This window comes from Aplidium turbinatum, chromosome 4, assembly GCF_918807975.1.
Source record: "Aplidium turbinatum chromosome 4, kaAplTurb1.1, whole genome shotgun sequence".
Classification (NCBI taxonomy): Eukaryota; Metazoa; Chordata; class Ascidiacea; order Aplousobranchia; family Polyclinidae; genus Aplidium; species Aplidium turbinatum.
Genome location: NC_137475.1, coordinates 15554323 through 15574164, shown reverse-complemented (window position 1 = coordinate 15574164; position 19842 = coordinate 15554323). Strand labels below are relative to the sequence as shown.

Below are 19842 nucleotides of genomic sequence, written 5' to 3'. Positions count from 1 at the left end.
ATAACTAACTTTTCTAAACTGGAAGGCAACAAGTAGCCTCAGCTTATCATACCCAACTATAGGCTACGTCGAAGCTCAGTGAACTTTGTCACTGCTACTCAAGTTCAACCGTAAATCAACGGATTACCAAATTTTAACTAAAAGAATTGAGAACTACCGTAATTCACTCAAGTCCAATTCCTGAACTGGCGAAAATAGAAATCAAGCGACGGAAAGGTGAGAATGGGAAAGAGAGTGGGAGGGGGATTCTGGATAGCGAGTGGAGATGGAAACCAGCTGATCATCATTATACCAGTCGTTTGTAGAATTTTTGAAAGGGAATATTAATAATATTTCTTTAAAATTGCTAAAACAACAATTCCATTTTTAAGAAAAAATTTCCTTGTAAAATTGTTAAAAATCCTTAAGAAATCCTTCAGATCTTCATTTCCTTTTTTATCCTTCAAAGCATTGAAAAATCCCTATTTCTGGATAAAATCCTTCAAAGTGGAAGCACTGTGCGTCGTTCCGTTCGGCAAACACGGTCACATCCTATTACGACGAAGAAAATTACCCAGAGAAATTCTCAAATTCCAACAAATTAAAAAACTCTAACTTTATGACTCATATTTGAAAAGACATAAAAAATTGGGCTGTAGGCTACTGAAATTAAAAATTGACCACAAAAATGCAGCAGCCTAACAATTAAGTCACTTCGGATCAAAATTTAGTTTAAAAAAAGAAATATCGCCTCCCGGTGGTATCGAACTCATTCCCTGTCGAATTTAGAACTTATATAGGGACTTTTTTCTTCTCTTCTCGTCTTTTGCTTTGAAAGAGAAAAAGAAAAAAGTCCACGTACAGTGACGTCATGACCGGTCAAATAGTGTTTCAGATTCAAAAACCGGAGGCCGGAGACGGTCGTATCATACCGGTACTATCATCAGTTCATCACTACGTTTTGTATGTCGACAGTTTATTGGTTACTGCAACCTTACTTACTTCATTTTTATTATATGTCTATAAATACAACAGTCATTAACGCTTCCGGGACAAAAAAGATACTAATTACAAAAATCGATATAGACCTACCAGCACGTTAATGAACGGGAAAAGGTGGCAAAACCTTGAAAGGTTTAAAACGTGCCTGAATAGAAAATCATGTATTTTAGGCTATACCGTACGGTCTGTCTGTAGTTAGCACGGCCACAAAACGAGTTCACTCAATTAACGCCCTGAAACATATTTGCAGTTGTATTTATCTGCACTGGCTGCTTTTCAAGTAGATGTAAAGCTGGTCTTCGAGTTTTGATAGGTTGACAGCGATGGTCATACTTTGCCTTGTTTGTGAAAAACGAATATGATGAAGAGAAAAACATTTTGAATACCAACATAACATTGGAGAAATTTTGGCTTGTGGAAGCTGGTGACCAACCAGTGCGGTAATTTCGGAAGCCGTTTGATGATTTCTAGTCGGCCCATGGTCATGATGGCTACTGGGAGCTTAGAGGCCTAATTAACTGTTTTCTTGCAGGTGAAAAATATCCATAACGTACAAATTTACAAAATGACTGACATAAAACATGCATTTCAACGAGATGTTTTTACCCCCAATGGAGAAAGGTTATTGGGTGTTGTGCAGGTTGGAAAAGCTGGTGCCAAGAAAAAAAAGTCTTCATACCTTTGTGCTTCAGGTGTGCAGTATTTTTTTGATTTTTAATTACATACTTTTTATATTAACATTTTGTGTATGCACGAATGTATGCTTGTGTTAACGTTGCATATCTTTCCTATTTTGCTGTATGGAATATGGATGGATGTGAAACCTGCACGGCGCATGCTAAGCAAAGAAACATAGAAATACTTAAACATCGCTAAAAAGTGGTTTATTTAAAAAATGCAAGAAAATTCATAGCCTACCTTAGCCACAAAACAAATGAAGATGTAGGCTAACTCAAACCGATCAAGCCAAAACTTGCTTAAAAAACATTATCAAGCAACGAACAAGCTTTTTTGATCATGGGATGAGAAAGGAAAAGTTAGAACACACTGATTTTTGTGGAAAGATCAAAGGAAAATGAGCTTGTGGAAAACAGCATCTCACTTTCCTCAATACTTGCCTTAAGGATCATCTTCACGTTACAACCACACCAATGTTTAACTTTAATCAGTAAAATACCGGATAAATAGAAACGGTCTACGACTTTATGACGCAGTCCGAATGATTCAAACGTGAATGACACCATCCCTAGGCCGCAAGGCATGAATAACGCAGGGCATGAATTATCCAAGGCTCGAATGACGCAAAACCTGAATGTCGCAATGCATGAATGCCATAAGGCCCAAATGATGTGAGATCTGGTTATTTTCTACTAAAACTGATTGCTCTTTTGAATACGATAGTAGTTTCATTTGTCATAATAGCAATTTCTCTTTTCATTTTTTATACTGTGAACAAAAATATAAAAATTGTTTTCTGCTCTTAATAAAATAAAGATGAGACTTGGCTAATGGCTATTTCTCACTAAAACTTAATGTTTTTTTTTGTTTTTTTTTCATGCGGTAGTAATTTCATTTGCCACAGGAGCAATTTCAATTTTTTCCACATAATTTTTTTCGGCGTCAAAACTAAAGTCTACTAAAAGTTAGATTAGCCACCAGTGAAAAATAGACTGGTTATTTAAACTAGTGGTTTGCAACTTTGCATGGTTAATGTTTGCCTAATTTTGCTTCATGCTGTCTAACTACGCTTAAAGTATTTTACACACAAAGTTTTGAAATTTCGATGCACCTAAACATTTTTTTACTTAAATTCCGCCACAAAACATTTCTTGGCTAGGCTGTAAGTGATAGCTGTTGGCCTTGTCAAAATAAGGATGCAACCTAATTCGTACCATGAACAATTCGTACCGTCAGTTTGTACCTTGAAAAGATCAAGAGAAAAAGTTAAAAAAAGCCGAAGTCGCTGATTGCAGTTTCCGCAAACATTTGAAAATTTTCCACAAACAAACAAAAACTCTTAGGATCATTACCAGAAATTTTAAAATGTTTGCGGAAACTCCGATGAACCCTAACCCTTTTAAAATGTTTGCGGAAACTCCGATCAACCCTAACCTTTGTAAAATCTTTACGGAAACTGCGATCAGCGACTTCGGCAAACTCTTCGGATCATTACCGGAAATTTTAAAATGTTTGCAGAAACTGCGGAAAAACGGAAACTGCGATCAGCGACTTCGGCTTTGTTCTTTTTTTTTCTCTTGATCTTTTCAGTTTGTTTGTTTGCGGAAACACCCTAAACCCTAACCCTTTTAAAATGTTTGCGGAAACTGCGATCAGCGACTTTGGCAAACTCTTAGGATCATTATCGGAAATTTTAAAATGTTTACGGAAAAATGGAAACTGCGATCAACGACTTTGGCTTTGTTCTATTTTTTTCTCTCGATCTTTTCAGTTTGTTTGCGGATACCGATACCTAACCGATACCTAACCCTTTTAAAATGTTTGTGGAAACTGCAATTAGCGACTTCGGCTTTTTTAAATTTTTTCCTTGATCTTTTCAAGGTACGAACTGACGGTACGAATTGTTCATGGTACGAATTAGGTTGCACCCTCAAAATAAGACTTTATATATGTCTTTCCAGGCCTCAAAATTCGTTTTTGTTGACAGCGGACGAACGTGTCCGGTCTGAGCAGCTATCTCGGCGGACAATTTAAGTCTCACGGCGGACACACCAGTTTTAGCGTCGATCGTCATGCTTAATCACTTGATAATTCTTCATTATTTGAGAGCTATAGCTACGGTTTAGAAGGCTTTTTGAAATTTCAGCAAAGGCTTTCATCAGACCAACGAGGTGCACTTGAAGAGTCAAAGCGCGGTGTAGCTGCTTAATACGCCGCATATTATAACTGATTAACTTCCACCGAACGAGGTCATGTGGATTTTTGCGTCACAATGCTCTGGGCACGAGTCGGAAAACTTCTACGCTAACGCCACTATTTTTTGTTGTGCAAAGTTTCACTAGGCATTTTTCTTTAGGTTTATTTTTGCGTGGTAGGCTATGTGAGCGAAAGTGAATTTTCTATGGGCCTTTTCTTTCTTACTGTAATACCAAAACTTGACAAATTTTTCTTCAACTTGCTGTAATAGCCTACTCGTATAATCTAATTTTGTAACCAACCTTGCCTTAACAATATTACTCGGAGATTAAAGGCAGACATTGTGACGTAAGACTTGAACTTGCGCGTGCTCCCATCAATTCTTAGCGAACAATTCACCTTTGTTACGCTGATTCAATGTCATCAATCGTTGAAGCAACGTAAAAATTGACAGATTTTCAGCTTGAATGAAAGCTAAGGGATACAGTATTCACATTCTCTAGATGCGTGCTAGAACGCGCGGAAATTATATTCTCACAACAATCGTTCATGCTATGCAATGACGATTTGTATCGCTAGTTTCTGTGTTATTTCTTGGCGGACAAATATGACCGATCTAGAGGGGACTTCCCGCGGACATCATATGCTGTGACGGCGGACATGTCCGCCGTGAATTTCGAGGCCTGTCTTTCTTGAACCTCAATGTAGACAAAATAATTGAGTATACTTTGCGCTGACGAGTGATAATTAAAAATATAATGATAAAAAAGTTCAGATATCACCCTCAATGGAAGTGGTTAACCGCATTTTAACGGTTTTAGTAGCAGTGGGCTATAAATGGGCAATTTTTAGTTTTACTTTCGGGACAGTTTTTTTTATGTTCCATTTAACCTATCTCAACATAAAATGACAAAAATTTTGGTCTAAGTTCCAAGAAAAAAGTGTGCAGGGCGAAAATTCAAAATGGCCGCCATTTTTTCTGAAAATTCACGTTTTCAGCCATAACTTGGCCATTTTTGGGTATTTTTACCTGGTTGTGGTGTCTTACCCTGTTTGTGAGGTCAGGCAATTTGTTTAAGCAATAATAAGTAGGGTTTAACTTTTATGTGTAGAGTGATGATATATAGTTTGACAAAATTACCCACTTTTTTAAACTTATTTTGTGGTTTTTATTTCGATCATCAGAAGACTACAAACTGTATGAAATTGTCCTGCTTTCAGCTAAATCTATAGGCTAAACCTGGGTTTTTTTTTTCGGTCATTTATCGGTCATTGACCGATTTTTTAGCAAAATGTCCGAAAAAAATATAGTCAATTCGGTCAAAATGTCCGAAAAAATACGTACGCGCTCAAATCGATTTCAGTGATTGCAAAGAAGCTTCTTGCGCCACTGTACGATTTCTTGTCAATCGGAAATACAAGACGTAGACTTAGTGTTTAAACGTTGATCCAATGTCTTATTATATGTGATAACGCAAATACAGAAGTCAGTCTTCGAAATTTGCGTGGGCAATCGGCACTTGCCGAGGTGATTGCCGACGCAGATGCGTGAATGGCGCATTAGCGTTGGCAATAAAAATGCTGAGGCCACAGGAGCGCTTGTAAGGACCAAAAGATTACAAAAAAAAATAATTTTCTTGGACTACACCAGACTCTTACTATTGCTGGATGTTTTATTTGGGTTACTTCCTACTTCGCCGGCGCTTAGACACGTGCCCAGCTGAGAGAATTGAATCTTTCATAAAAATATCATCCTATTTGCATTGATTCAACGATGGTAGACGTCAAATTAGTCTAAGCATCTACTCCTTATCGCGCCTCGCGACTTTGTGTTGCTCACAGTATCTCAATTGTGCCGAAATTATGTTAGTGTAAACGTAAACCGAGGCAATCTTTTCGCAGGGAAATTTGTTACTGGTACCTGGTTGAGCAATTAACGTTATTTTATGATAATTCAACGCCACTAGATGTCGAATTAATGTAAAACAAACGTAAATTTCTTATTGGGTACTGTTGTTACGCAATATAACCCGCCGGGAAAATTAAATCGATTTGTGTTGCCTCGAACATTGAATCAACCCAAAATTAACTTACTTTCCCCCCCGTCAGTTATATAACGTTTATTACTTAACAGCGTGCGTATCGCGTTGCTCGCTTTATCGCTAGTTTTTGGTATTATTACATCACAATAAATCAAACAGTGCGGTCGTGATAGACTACTCTAGTATATATTTTGCTTTTCGCTTTACATGTTTTGGTACAATTTTTTCGTAATAAACGTTCACATGCAATTGCCGAGGCAATTTCAACTTTTGCCGTTTGACCTTGACAATGTTTTTGCAAAAATAAAAATATGTTAATTTCGAAGACTGAAAGTAACGTTTGTCTGTTCTAACTTTTCTCAGATAAAACACGACAACGTTTCTCAGCGAAACTTAATGTTGTAGCTAGTCAGGAAGTGCAAATTTTCGTTTGTATCAGCTACTTCAAAGGAAATATTTTCATCGAAAAAAATGACCGAAATAAATAAAAAATGACCGAATTTTTTCAAGTCATTTCGGACAAATGACCGAAAAGTCTCAGCGAAAAAAAAAACCCAGGGCTAAACAACTTTAAACACAAAAAAGCACTCTGTCAAAAAGCAGCAGCTGCAAATGCCCTTGTAAATAAGAAGCCCACAACAAAAGTAACTCTAAAGTGACACTACACAGAGAAGTAGGATAGACGGTGATTGGGCCTGATCTTAAATTTTCGTGATGATGATTACACTGAATGTAAGATGATCTCTACAATCTACATCCTTTCTTCTTTGCATTTGAAGATAGAGACCAAATAGTTGCCCTTATTGTTGAGACGATGAACAGACTACATGTAGCTGCCAATCACCCTCGCTGGACTGCAGTGCCTCTATGGAAGCAGATTGATGCCCTCATGACAGATGCCGCAAGAAAAAATCTCAAGATTGAGATAGGTGTTGCAGAACAACTTGCATCAAAGCATTTACCCTATCATATCCCAATTATCCCATACATGTGAACGGTTTGATACAGACAATGTTACAGCTATGGCTGTTCTCGAAAACAAAATTGGTCTTCGTAAACTTATTGTAAAGAGAGAGCCAACGTTGCAGGCCTACCTCCGGCAAAACAAATTTGTGGTTGAAACTGCTCTGGCAGCTCTTTTAAAGCTCGTAGCCCATGAGGGAATGGCAAGATAGCATCTTTAGCAGAACAGTTTGATTTGATTTTAGATGAAGCTGGAGTATATAAATCGTTTAGCTTCTACAAAGAGTGATGTTTTACCCAACTTGGATATCAAGCAGATGCAGTCTATGATTGCATTCCGTACATGAAGCAGTTACTTGTCAAGATAGCAGGACTCAAAGCACTTGCAAATTTTACATACCGAGTGACAGACAATGCCCTTCCTTAAATGTGTGGAACGAGCAAACCAGGATTTGTTAATTGACATCTTTCTTCAGCTCTGCAGTGACTTTGCTGAAAAAAGACACATACCCTCCAGGACTACCATGTAGAATGGACGCATGTGAAAATGGAAGACAATGCTCTACAAAGCGATCTTGATCATCTTCTTGGAGAGATGTGCATCCAGGCTGGAAAAGGAGTAGAACTGCAGTGCAAGCGTGAGTGTTGGGATGTTGATCTTAATGCGGCTTGAGCAACTACTCTCCATACACTGGTATCAGACCAACGAAAAAACCTGCCGACAAACAACTTGAATGAAGAGAGGTACTGGGCCAAGTTTGGTTATCTTTCTTCACAATCAGCCAAACACTCAAACAGGATGTTCAAGGCAAAGAGGATCAAAGATTATCTTATGCTATCAGAAAGACAAATCAATGAAGTTGAGCAGTCAACCACTACTATTCTCAAACAACTAGATTTAATGGAGGTGACCTAGAGCAACAAGTAGAAACAGAAGAAAAAGCAAAGGTTGAAAGAGAATTTGCAAAAGAAAGCGAGAGCCAGTGATTTTATTGACCAACTCCTTGTGAAATGTAAACAACATGGGGGGGCCTTTTAGTGTCTGTTCATGAAGTAAAAACTCTTGCTTCTAAAAAGCCACCTGAGCTAACGACATTCTTAAGGCAAGAAATCCAATATCAGAAAGTCACGCACCAACATGATGCAGATGTCCCCAGAGATCTTTACCAGGTCAGCAAGGTATCCCAAGAGGAGATGACTGAGAACCTCAATGTACTCCTTGGAGATGATTTCCAAGTTGAGGAAGCAGTGGTCTTCCCTTGTGAAGAGGAAATAATACAAACACTTACAGGAGCTAAACAGACAGAGGGTCAGGATAAGGTAGGCATGGTGTTCCAGCCAAACCAGTCACTTGCCGTCATATGGGATGTGGGAGAAAACAAAAGATGGTACGTTGGCCGTTGGGTTTTACCTCGATGATGGGGATGGAAATTGGAAATGGAACATTTCAAGTGGACCATCTGACGTGTACTGGCACAGGAGATGAAACTTGGCAGCGACCACCTGGCACTGATGACATTCAGGACACTATAGAGCAACAGATTGTCCCTGTGACAGTTTCAGGAACTTGGGTCTTTTCTCGGAGAAAACGATGTTACATTTTAAACAATGCTCTGAAAATTGAAACTGTGTTTAAAGAAATATAATAACCCAATAAAGGTGAAAAAAAACGATATATTTGGTAACAATTAGTATTAAATCAACCTCCAATTGTCAGTGACTTTTCTAATATGCACTAACAGATTGTCTGACCCCACAAACATAGGGTTGGACACCAGAACCAGTGAAAACAACCCAAAAATAGTAAAGTTATGGCTAAAAATGTGATTTTTCATACAAAATAGCGGCCATTTTGGATTTTTGCTCTGCACACTTTTTTCCTGGATACAAGATTAAAAATTTTGTCATTTTATGTTGAGATAGGTTAAATGGAATAGAAAAAAACTGTCCGAGTGGAAAATAACAAAAAAAGTATTTTTGACACATGTACAGCCCACTCCTAGTTTTAGCAATGCAGAAACACACCTATAAAAATGCCTTTTTTTCCTTAAAATTAGTTAAGTCTGCAGCTAGCAAAAGCTTTGCAAAGCTTTACATTGAAAGCTTTGCAAAAAGATTAAATATTGTTGTAAAGCTTGCGACGACCATGAAAAGTGGTTGACACCTCCCAAGGGGTGGCATATTTCCCGGCTAAGAACCACTGTTTTATAATGAATATTTTTGACAATCGTGCAATGTACTTAAAGTGCAACTGCACGATGATTTTGACCGCACTTTATCTGAAAGAGTATATTTCAATCTATAAATACCAACCTCGCCCTTACTTTTTAAGGCTATATATATTTATCTCAATAAAAATTATCAAAACTATGGTTTTCCACGCGCTTGCATTTTTGGCCACGTTCCTGCAATAGAAGATGGCATTGCGCAACACGTGGATTATGACGTCAGTTGGAGTCAGTCAGATCGAAGCGACAATTGGTTTTGCAAGTCGTTTAGTTGTGTTTGTCCCAGAGGAAGTTGTTTTTTTTTTTCACTGCTTCGATCTTGTTGCACGTGCTTTTTATGTGAAGGCAGGTAGCATAGGCTCTTTGCAATCTCGAGTTTGAAAAAAATAAGCCAGGTCTGTTGACTTATCCATTGAAATTGTTGGTTAAGGAACAGACCAAAGCTGTCATAGGCCATGCGAGGTAAGGTACGGTACATCTTAACCAATGTTATGTGACATTCTTGTAAGCTTCAAGTCTTTCGTTCAAATATATAAATCTTTTAAAACAAAACATTTCTCTTGCAACTTTGTTTTTTAGATTATTCTAGTTCTAAGCCAAACATTTAAAATGGTGAAAATTTGCTCTATCTCTCACACAAAATTTGTTTCTGGTGCAAAGGTGACATTTTTTGCCTTCCCTAACGATGAACGTTTGCGAATTAACTGGTGCAAGTTTGCTCATCAAGTCCGCAAATGAGGACGCGATGGAAAGTTGTCAAATGAGTGAGTTCACTTGAGCTTGTTTACTGTTCAACAGCCTTTCAAGAGCTGGTTGCGTAATTGTTCCATTCATTATTAAACGACTTGCTGTTACATCTCCCAGGCAATTCAGGCTGGTCGCCTATAGGCACGTGCTGGAGTGGCTGTTGGATGGAGAAGTTCTGGGCAAGTCCAACAGAGTCGTGCTGCCATCCTGCATTGTCTCTTTTATCCGCAGAAAGTATCCCAGCGACGATAGAGACTATGCTGGGTTCCAAAGACCAGTGTTAACATTTTAGTCTTTTTAAAACGAAATCTGGTTTATTTGCAACCGTTTGGTTTATTTTTATTTTTCGATTTGGTGTTTTTTTGGTTTGGTTTTGTTTTCGATTTGTGTGTCGTAATGCGATTTGTCATCAGTATTGTATGTTGGTTTATTCTTATACTTTATTTCTGCTTCAATTTGGCTTATTCTGGTCTTTTTTTGTTTAGCTTCATGTGTTGTAATGCGATTTGTCATTAGTATTGTATGTTGGTTTATTTTTTAGTTCATTACTGCTTCAATTTGGTTTATTCTGGTCTTTTTTTTAGCTTCATCTAGATTATTTTTAAAGAACGTAGATGTTAACACCGCCGAAGACAGTCCCAATGAATGCTAAAGCGTTATCGCATGATAGTCGACTGTACTATGTCCTACAATACCGTACAATACAAAATATTTTCGATATAACCAAGTTTGGCTGTTGTAATCTACGAAACTAGCCTTCGGCGATGGGCTTCGCAATCCACTCCTGGCACACAGGCATAAACAACTAAATTTGTATAATGCTGGCTGAAAGATGCGTCTTCACTATGGATGCCTTATAAATTTGCGCATTCACTAGCAACCAAGCCTATCTCAGCTAGTTTGGTCTCCACTAACCTCGACTCCAACTGATGTCATATCGCTAGGTGGCGTTAACGAGTTTTCTACTTCCAGGTAGCGTGAGAGAGAAGCGCTAGAGAGCGTGGGAAAAGGGTCGGTTTCTCGGCTGTGGGCCTCAATTGTAAGGAAGAAAGTTTTTCAACAGGTTCCCGATGTCTTGGCAATGGATTTTAGCCTATGTTAATTCGATCGTGCAGTTGCACTTTAACATTGGAATTTATGTTGTGTTAAGTCTATCCATTTTTCTTTGTCAATACTACTGATCATAGGCGCCTAACTATTTTTTTGGCCGTGGGGGCGAAAGCGTGTTTCATCAGCAGCAACGTAAATTCAGCAAAATGTCACGCAGATGGATGACGTAATTATGTCGTCACACTAAGATTGCTTTTATTGCCACACTCGGAGTTATCGCTACGTTCGACCTACCGTTAATTATTATAAATAAAACTCGACCACTTCGGTTAAGCAAACACATGCCATGCGTCTGCGTTGGCTAGCGGTTGATGGACTGCGACTCTTTAAGCTAAGCACAACATAAAGTTTAGCAACAAACTAGATTTATTAGCATGAAACAAGAGACGAAAATGTTTACTAACAGGTATACTGTAAATGGAATGACAATGTTTTGAAAATGGAATGCAAATACTAACTTGATCATAAGCTTGAAAATATACCTGTTGAAAGTAAAATCAGTCATGTCTACATCAATTCAACAGCAGTCACCTTGAATAAATTTAGAAGTTGCCGACATCTGTAAACAGCCCTTGAAAAATAGTTACGGAAAGACGTTTGATTAACTTTTCGACTTGACATTGCTCCCTTTTCACTACAATATTGCAACTTATGACTGACCTGCTTAGTGCTTAGGCTGCTTTCATTTCGCTGTAAAACGCCCGTTTTCACGTTGCAGATGAAACAAAACATGCGCATATTCCCGTCTTTGATCGGGTTTCTATGGCAACGGTCGTGTGTGGGCCATGCAGTTTGTGCCAGTCTGTTACTGCGTTGATTATGCCGCGTGTGCACACTGCACAATGCGGTTTGTACCAGCCCTTGTTGCGTTGGTTAGTGGTTACCTCGGGCCGGCCGAGACTTAAAGTTCATTTTCACAGCGAGCGATTCACTACCGCAACAATTCACTGCAGAGGTTTCGACGTTCGAAAGTGACATCGAGTCTGTTTGCAAGCGCATAAAGCTAAACGCACGCTCAGTGTACGCAGCAAATTATGTTTTTTTTTTTTTTGGTTGCATGCAACATCTGATGACATTGAATCGACACAAAATAGTAGATTTTTGCTATGTCCCAGGCATCAAAATCAATCATATTTACATTAATTCAACGTCAGCAGACGCCAAATCAATGTAAAAATGACAGATTTTGTTGTCTGGTGTGGGATTGTAGCAACGCTACTCGTTCTAGTGATTATTGTTGCGAAGCTGTTGCGGTTTGCATTCAAAAAATGTTTTCCTGCTGCCGATGGTTAGTTCACCAATTGTTTTATGTAACAATACAGCATAAAAAGTTGCCCCCATGCAAAAATCTGCGTGGGGGCCAGGCCCCCACGGCTAAGGCGCCTATGCTACTGATTATTCAGGTTGAATTAGTTCATGTTTGTGTTTTGCTTAAGGATCTGATCTCCTTTAGAATTTTCTTGCAGCTTATAAAGAGTTGCAATACTATTATTACTATATGTACAGAAATCTTTGCTTATTTCTAGCAATAGTCCATATGACGTAAGACGTCAGGTTCAGTAGAGAACGGTTCCATGTGACGTTTGATTTGCAAATTGTCCGTAACAGATAAAAATGCCAACCATTTGGGAACAGGCAGTCAAGTGCTTTTCGCAACAATGGTTTCGCCAGTGAAATCGGTGGACCGCACATGCCAACGAATAGTTCATCTTGAATAGCTTCGTCAAACAGCGGCCTTAATCGCGAGTCGTGCAGTACGTAGCTGGAGCACAAAGACTCGACGATACATTCGTTGCAACAGCGCACCAGGTACTTCAAGCAGAAGTGCATGAGCTCACTTAAATCCTGGAAAAAATTTTTATTTGTGAGGACGTTGTACCACAAACTTTCAATCGAAGGAAACGGCTCTTCTGATACTAGGCGCTGATGAAGCGTGTGGTAGAGCGAAATGGGGCGTTCCTGGTTAACATCCGCACCCGCGGACTCTAGAAGATGGCGAAAACCAGAGAGTTCATCACTTGTCGGTGTTAAAGAGCGTGCTGACGTGCTGCTGTTGCAAGCGAGGTATCTGCGCAACATAAAAGCTATGTTAAAACTATCACAAACAATTTAAATACCCGGTACATCAATATCTTTGATGGAGTAATTTACTGTTTCTCGAAAAATTTTGTAATGGCGAGATGGTTTGCCTTTGAAGCGAATGCTTGATTCGTTGTCGCCGTTTGCTTTTTGGCGGAGGAACTTGGCCTGTTGCGTCGAATTTCTCCCACTATAACGCCAGTCATTTTTCTATGATTTAAATTTTTTCTGTGTTAAAAACTCTTAGGGAAGAATGGATATACAGCACTGCAAGTTACAGAAACCAGCCGAAGATGTTAGATGTATTTACAGTAGTTCGTCTCGTAACTCGTTGGAGAGCGTTCCAACTTCAGACCTAGATCTTTCAATTGTTGGTGGTACTTCAACATGAGATTGAGAGGTCGTTGCAACTTCTTGATCGCTTCCTGATGAGCTTGAACATCTAGTGAAGACGTGCTATCGCCGGGTCTGCTACTATTCGGTGAGTCCGATTCGGTGAGTCTGATTCGGTGAGTTCCTAACCTCTAACCCCTAACCTCTAACCCCTAACCCTAAAACGGCAATGATAATTAGGCTATGGTACCCGATAATTTAAAAAAAAAATTGAAAAAATCCCCCGTTAAGGGATCAGACTCACCGAAACGGGCCAATCCGGCTATCGCCAGGGCCTGACCTTATATTTGCAGAGGGAAGTTCACCGACCAAACTTGAACTGCTTGTTGGTTGCGCTTGGGCAAACTCAGAAACGTTATCACTGTCTCGTCGAGAAAAGAATGTATCGATGCGTTGTTCCTTATGCACTTGAACGGTTTTATCTATTCAATTTTATTGTTGAACGTAGTAGTAGGCGCATTTTACTAAGCATGCTTTTGCTTACCACTATTAAATTAAACATGTTCAAAATTGAGAATGCTTTGCGACGTTAGGCTACTAAATGCTATTAACCGAAAGTTTACCTGAATGATAAGTTCCAAAGTGACGTGGCAATGCTTCTCTCGATAGCTCCTTCGAACAGATCCCGCACTTCAATCGCTGTTTGCTGAACCTTAACCGCTTCTCGGTAAGACCGACCAAAGCTTTTGCCATCCGTGTTGTCGGAGGATTCTTTCGTTTTTTAGTCATTATAGGATACTGACTAACTGAAGACTATCCTATCTGTAGTTGGGCAAAGCTATGCTGTTCTTACAACTTGCCTATTACCTTGCCTTGTCCACTCCCAGTGACTACCTACTATTCTTCTAGAAGCGAACTCTTATATATAGCGACCTTTCTTATCTGTGTTTCTGATTCTGAACATCTGGTCAGAAAGTAGGCTATTTTTTTGATGTAAAAAACTTGCGTAATAAGTAGGCTTTATTGTGTTCTTCTGCGATTATTTTCTCTTGTATCAATCACCTGCTTTAAGTTATATAGCGGAAAGGAAATCTTAAATTTGTTTTCGTCATCATGCACTGGCTACATAAATCCATCATTGTTAAATTTTTTAAAGGATGGCATCTCGCCTGGTGCGAGACAAATTTCTTGCAGATGTCCAGACTTCCCAGCCAGCAAACTTGTTTATACATGTCATGCATTGTGATTCAACGTCTGCAGACGTTGAATCAATGTAAAAACGACGGGTTTTGCTATCTGGGTTGTGTGCTTTTGTGAATATGCAAAATCGCCCATTACGTAATCACAGAAACTCTTTTAGTGGAAGGAAGTCGAGTTGCAATCGTGTTTATCTGTCTACTATTCTTTATTCACATTGCAAAACATTTCTGCAATCTTGGAACAACAAGTGCATATGTCAGACATAAATACAAACTTGCAAACACGTTGACAACTAAAAGTAGCCTACTTCGGTTATTTTATCTATAAAAGAAACCCGTTGTGTCGAATAGCACGAAACGTGTGTGGCGAAATGTTTGATGGCAGGCGTTAGAACTTCGATCAAAGCATTTTCCCTGCAGTGTTAAAAATGTTCTGGAAGAGAACTCCTTTCCATAAAAATAGCGGCTTTTTTCATCTGTATTTCTGAACATCTGGTCGAAAGCTAGGCTGTTTTCTACATGTGAAAAACTTTCATAGCAAGTATCCAACAGTCATTTTACCAGAACAATATTGTTAATTGGCTTAAACGGCAAAATACAAACTGGCATAGACGTTGACAACCCAACGTAGCCTAGGTTATTTCATCTATAAAAGAAACTCGTTGTGTCGAACAGCACGAAACATGTGTTGTGAAATGTTTGATGCCAGCATTGGAACTTCGATCAAAGCATTCTCCCGCATTCTCCCCCTGACGACGTTTAGTCTTCTCTCCGTTTTTTTCCTTTTTATTTTCCTTTTTTTTTCCGTTTGTCGAATAGTGATGGTGTGTGTCGAGTGACCTCGTCACCGAAAAAGACAAAAATCGCAGCCCTGATTCGAATATATTCTAAATTTGCAAACAGATGGCGACGCAGGATACATGTCAATTTTATGTGAGCAAACATTTTAATTTAATATATCAAAAATAAATTTAACTCGCTTTTTTTTTGCTAAATTTCAATTCAATTTATTTTTCTTTGTCAGAATGCGAAAGAAACAATATTGTGGAATAAAATACAAAATTCTCTAAATAAACAGAAGGCGTCGTTGGATTTACAGACGTAGGCGTCGTTGGATTTTCAAAAAATATCAGAAAAGGGCTTTCTCCGAAAAAGGCTGTCTTCGAATCGAGTTTTCTCTGAATCGAGATTTCTCCGAATTGGATTCTTTGAACGGGCCATTCCGACTTCTACTATGCTGATCTACTTCTTTCTACACAAAACAAAAGCTACACGTGGTTTACTCTGCTTGTATTGATAAGTCTCAAAATAGTCATAACAGAACAATTAAAAAAATAACAATTAGTTTTAGTTAGAAATAACCGAGTCTTGCGTCATTCATGTTTTGCAGCATTCGGACCTTGCGGCATTCTTGCCTTGTGGCCTAGGGATGGTGTCATTTGTGTTCGTGTCATTTGGACTGTGGTAATAAGTCGTAGAGTGCTAAAATCAATCTAGTCTACGTTCTAATCTATAGGGTTGAAAATGCTCTATTTTATTGGAATGTAACCAAAAAAACGATTATCTAAATTACCTCTCAAAACATGTCAAAGAATAGCTATTGTAGAGCTCTTCAAATCGGGCAAGTCAAGGAGTGATGTTTGCAAGGACTTAAAAATTAACAGAATGTTGGTCTGGAAAACTCTCAAAACGTATTAAGAAACTGGAAATGTCAAAAATCGACCTGACCAAGGTCGCCCTCGAAGCGCCAGAACTTCAAAATTGAGAAAAGCAACCAAACAAAAGGTGTGAAGAAATCCCAAGAGATCCGTTCAAAAACTGGCAAAGGAGGCGAACGTGGCCTATGGAACCGTGTTCACAACTTTCTCAAGAAGGATTTGATGATGAGCCCATTCAAACACATAAAGAAACAGTCGCTAAATGCTAATACCATTGAGAAACGTCCCTCCTGAGCCAGAATTCTGCTCTCACGCATTGAAGAAGGAGGTATGCTGCCAAACCTTGTGTTCAGCGATGAGAAGAAATTTGATGTCCAGCATCATTTTAACAGTCAGATGTGGTTTGCGGTCTGTTCCTCGACACCACATTCACAGGAGGAGGAAGAGGCATTTCCCCATTGGTGCATGGTTGAGCGGAAAAGCCTGACGCCCGTACGGAGACGGTTGAGGCGCACCCATGCCTGTCTTGGTAGTGTCAGGCCGATGGGGAACACTTTGAAGAAAACACTTCAAAAAACATAATTGGTCATTCCAACAAGATTCTGGCCTTTCACATGGAGCTAAGAGAACCCAAAATTGGCTTTCAGCCAATGTGCCGTTCTTCATTTCCAGAAAGAATGGCCTCCTTCATCCCCAGACACGAAGGGGATATCCCTGTCTAAGGAATAAGGATAGTGATGAGCTCATAGAAACTTTTCCAGGCCAATTGCACCCAGTGCACCCTCATTGCAGTGGCATCGATACAGCCTTCCGATTGCCCAATCATGTCACCAAGATAGTGAAAGGCAGGCACAAATATATGCATTATGCAAGGCATAAGTATGGTATCATGCAAAATGCACAGTGGTTTTATATTGGAATAGACAATGTATAATCTTATTTGTTTTAGTAACAACTGAGAAACCTGTCGAAGTTTACATCAGTAAAATCAAAAAGCAAGAGAAAGGAGAGTCGTACAAAAAGCAAAAAGTTTGGCATCTTCGTCAATTAAAAATTGTCAATGGAAAGGAAACTGACAAAAGGGTTTGATAATTTTTTTTTGTTTTAGTTTGTTTTTTTGGTTTTGTATACTTGTATAGGCTATAGTATATACCATCTTTTTAAAAATTGATTGTAAAAATGTTTTACATCACTTTATTTGTATCTAATTGATACGTGTTTCTTTCCGTTTAGTGTTAGCTATGTATTGGTCACTGTCTTCTACTACTTACGAAGAATATTTCTAAATTTAAGCTAAAGCATGTTATCGATCATGTTTTCCTGACAATGTTTCTTTTTTCAAACAGGAGTCCTGTGAGTTTGATCTCCAGTTCGACAAAAACTTTAAATGGTCCTCTACTACACCTGCAGAAAAACACACATTTCTATCATGTCTTTCAAAGGTTGGTTTGTTATGAATTTTGGGATTGTATTAATCAACATTTTTCTAATGATATTGATTGAAACGTTGAGTTGTACTTTTGTTGGTAAAAGGTTACAAAATCTGGCCCGTTTTAGATATTTCCTTGGTAACACTGAAAGCTTGGTGAGACACCATAGCGGTTAGTTTGCTAACTTCTATCCTGTTCAATTCCAAATTCGATTCATTCGTCCTCCAGTCGTCATTTGTTTTGCGAGGCCACAGGTGGCATGCCTTCGTGAAACTAATGGTTACCGACCACCTTATTAATAGTAATTGGTCTACTCTACGCCTTTAGCTCAGTCAATTCATTGGCCAACAGAGAAGTTCCCTGCAGCTTGATTCAAGCAAACGTACAGTATAATATACTATATATGCAATCGCTTGGTTTACCTAACTTCATAATTATTAGAACATTTCTATAAAGACATAGTCAAGTCTTTAGACTTTTAATTTTCTTATCTGTTTTTTTTTTCAGCTCTGCAATCGATACCTGCCGAGACAGCAAAAGCCAAACTTCATTAACTTACCTCAGACTTTGTTAGAAGGTTTTTTCATATTTTTTCGCACGGTCTTTTGATATAGCGCTTTAATGATGCCTGGAACTGTTACTGCTACTTCATGTTAACCGGCTGTTTTTCTTCATTCATATCCTGTATTGGAATTAGTTTGATCAAAAAAAGATGGAAATACATATCCGTTTTGTAACTAGATTATTACGGTAACTAATTACCTTAATTTTCATAATGCGTGTGTTAAAACGTGCATTTTTGCAGTTTCTGTGTCTGGTATTGAAGCCGCTAGAGGCAGTATTGTTCCTGGGCCAGATGATGACGTTCTGGAGAATTATCAGGTAGGTCTTATGTGCTCTTGTTGCATTTTTTCTGTTGTTTTTGCTTTTTATTTCTAATGTTATTTCATCATCATCATGTGCCATCTCCGAACCGAAGGTTACCTGTCAACTGTTTCCACCAGTCGCAATCTTCCAAGTTTTTCTTTGTTTTCTAATACTCGATGAAACAAATCACTGAACTTGTTTTCCCGGGATTTTCTCGTTCTTTCTCTGCATCTCTTTCCTTCCATCATACCTACCTTTAATAACCAAACCAATCAAACCCTTGATGTAGCTGACCCACCAATCCTATCATAACATGTCCGACAAGTTTCATCTTTTATTTTGCTAAATCATTCGCTCATCTGTCTTGCACTCCGATTGTGTTTCGAATTTGTTCGCTTGTGATGTGGTTTTGCGTGACGTTATTTGAATGGACCAGTTACCATGCACGCTTTTGCATCTCAGGCTTTGTCTGAACAAGAAGAAACTGACTTGGAAAAGATGATGACCGAATGTGAATTTGCCATCAGTGATGCTGAAGCATTTTCCAACTCTTTGTCCAAAGATCTTTCTGTGTTGGATGGACAGAATATCCATTCCATCATGGGCTCTGAAGCTCAGGTAAATATTTCCTTATGTGCTAATGCATACGCATCATGTTATTCTTCATCTGGTTTTATATTTGACTTTACTTCTACGTCCTTTTCCATAAGATCAGCAGATTCAACTTTCAAATTAATGTGTTCTTTTAGATATTCTTCACTGACATGAAACGTTGCTGTAATCAGCTGTTTGCTGGGCCATCATAAAGCAACGATGCACAATTTTTATATAATGGCTTGGCAATTATTTGATAATGATGACAATGACGTAATATTGGAGTTTTTGTGAGAACTTTGATTCCCAAAACAATTAATGGTTATGTTAGCTTCTGCGTGTCCCCAACACTACATTTGTTTTCCTTTGGGACAATACAATCTGTGATTGCTGTCGATGACAAGTTTGACTTAGTGTAGTGGTTCTTAACCTTTACTAACCTGCCGAACCCTTACGCTAATCTGCGAGCTTTCGTTGAACCCCAAATTTCTGCTGAATCACAAAAACGAAGATCTACCACATTTAATAGTAATACATTCTACTATATCAATGAGACTTCTGTTGTTGTTTTTCTGTGGCCAATAGTGAGATTCGAGGCTTTGTCTCGGAAACAGTAATTCTCATGTCATTTTCGCATGCAAGCCGGTTTCGTTTTTTTTTTTTGCTTTAACATCCACCAAAATAGAAAACGCATGCTTGCATAAACGAAGCAGGACATTAAGGCGCGAACAAAACGG

The 19842-nt window shown here is 38.6% G+C and overlaps 1 protein-coding gene across 2 annotated transcripts in view; it reads left to right on the top strand.

Annotated features, from left to right (window-relative positions):
* The first annotated feature begins 1520 nt into the window (after positions 1–1520).
* Positions 1521–19842, top strand: part of LOC145768085 (exocyst complex component 1-like) — a 42361-nt gene continuing 24039 nt past the window's right edge. For both annotated transcript variants that reach the window (XM_082579549.1, XM_082579548.1), the window contains exons 1-6: positions 1521–1673; positions 17164–17297; positions 17561–17656; positions 18152–18221; positions 18450–18526; positions 18974–19129. In XM_082579549.1, the coding sequence (XP_082435675.1) occupies positions 1547–1673; positions 17164–17297; positions 17561–17656; positions 18152–18221; positions 18450–18526; positions 18974–19129 (660 nt within the window). In that variant the 5' untranslated portion in view covers positions 1521–1546. The remainder of the gene's footprint in view (positions 1674–17163; positions 17298–17560; positions 17657–18151; positions 18222–18449; positions 18527–18973; positions 19130–19842) is intronic.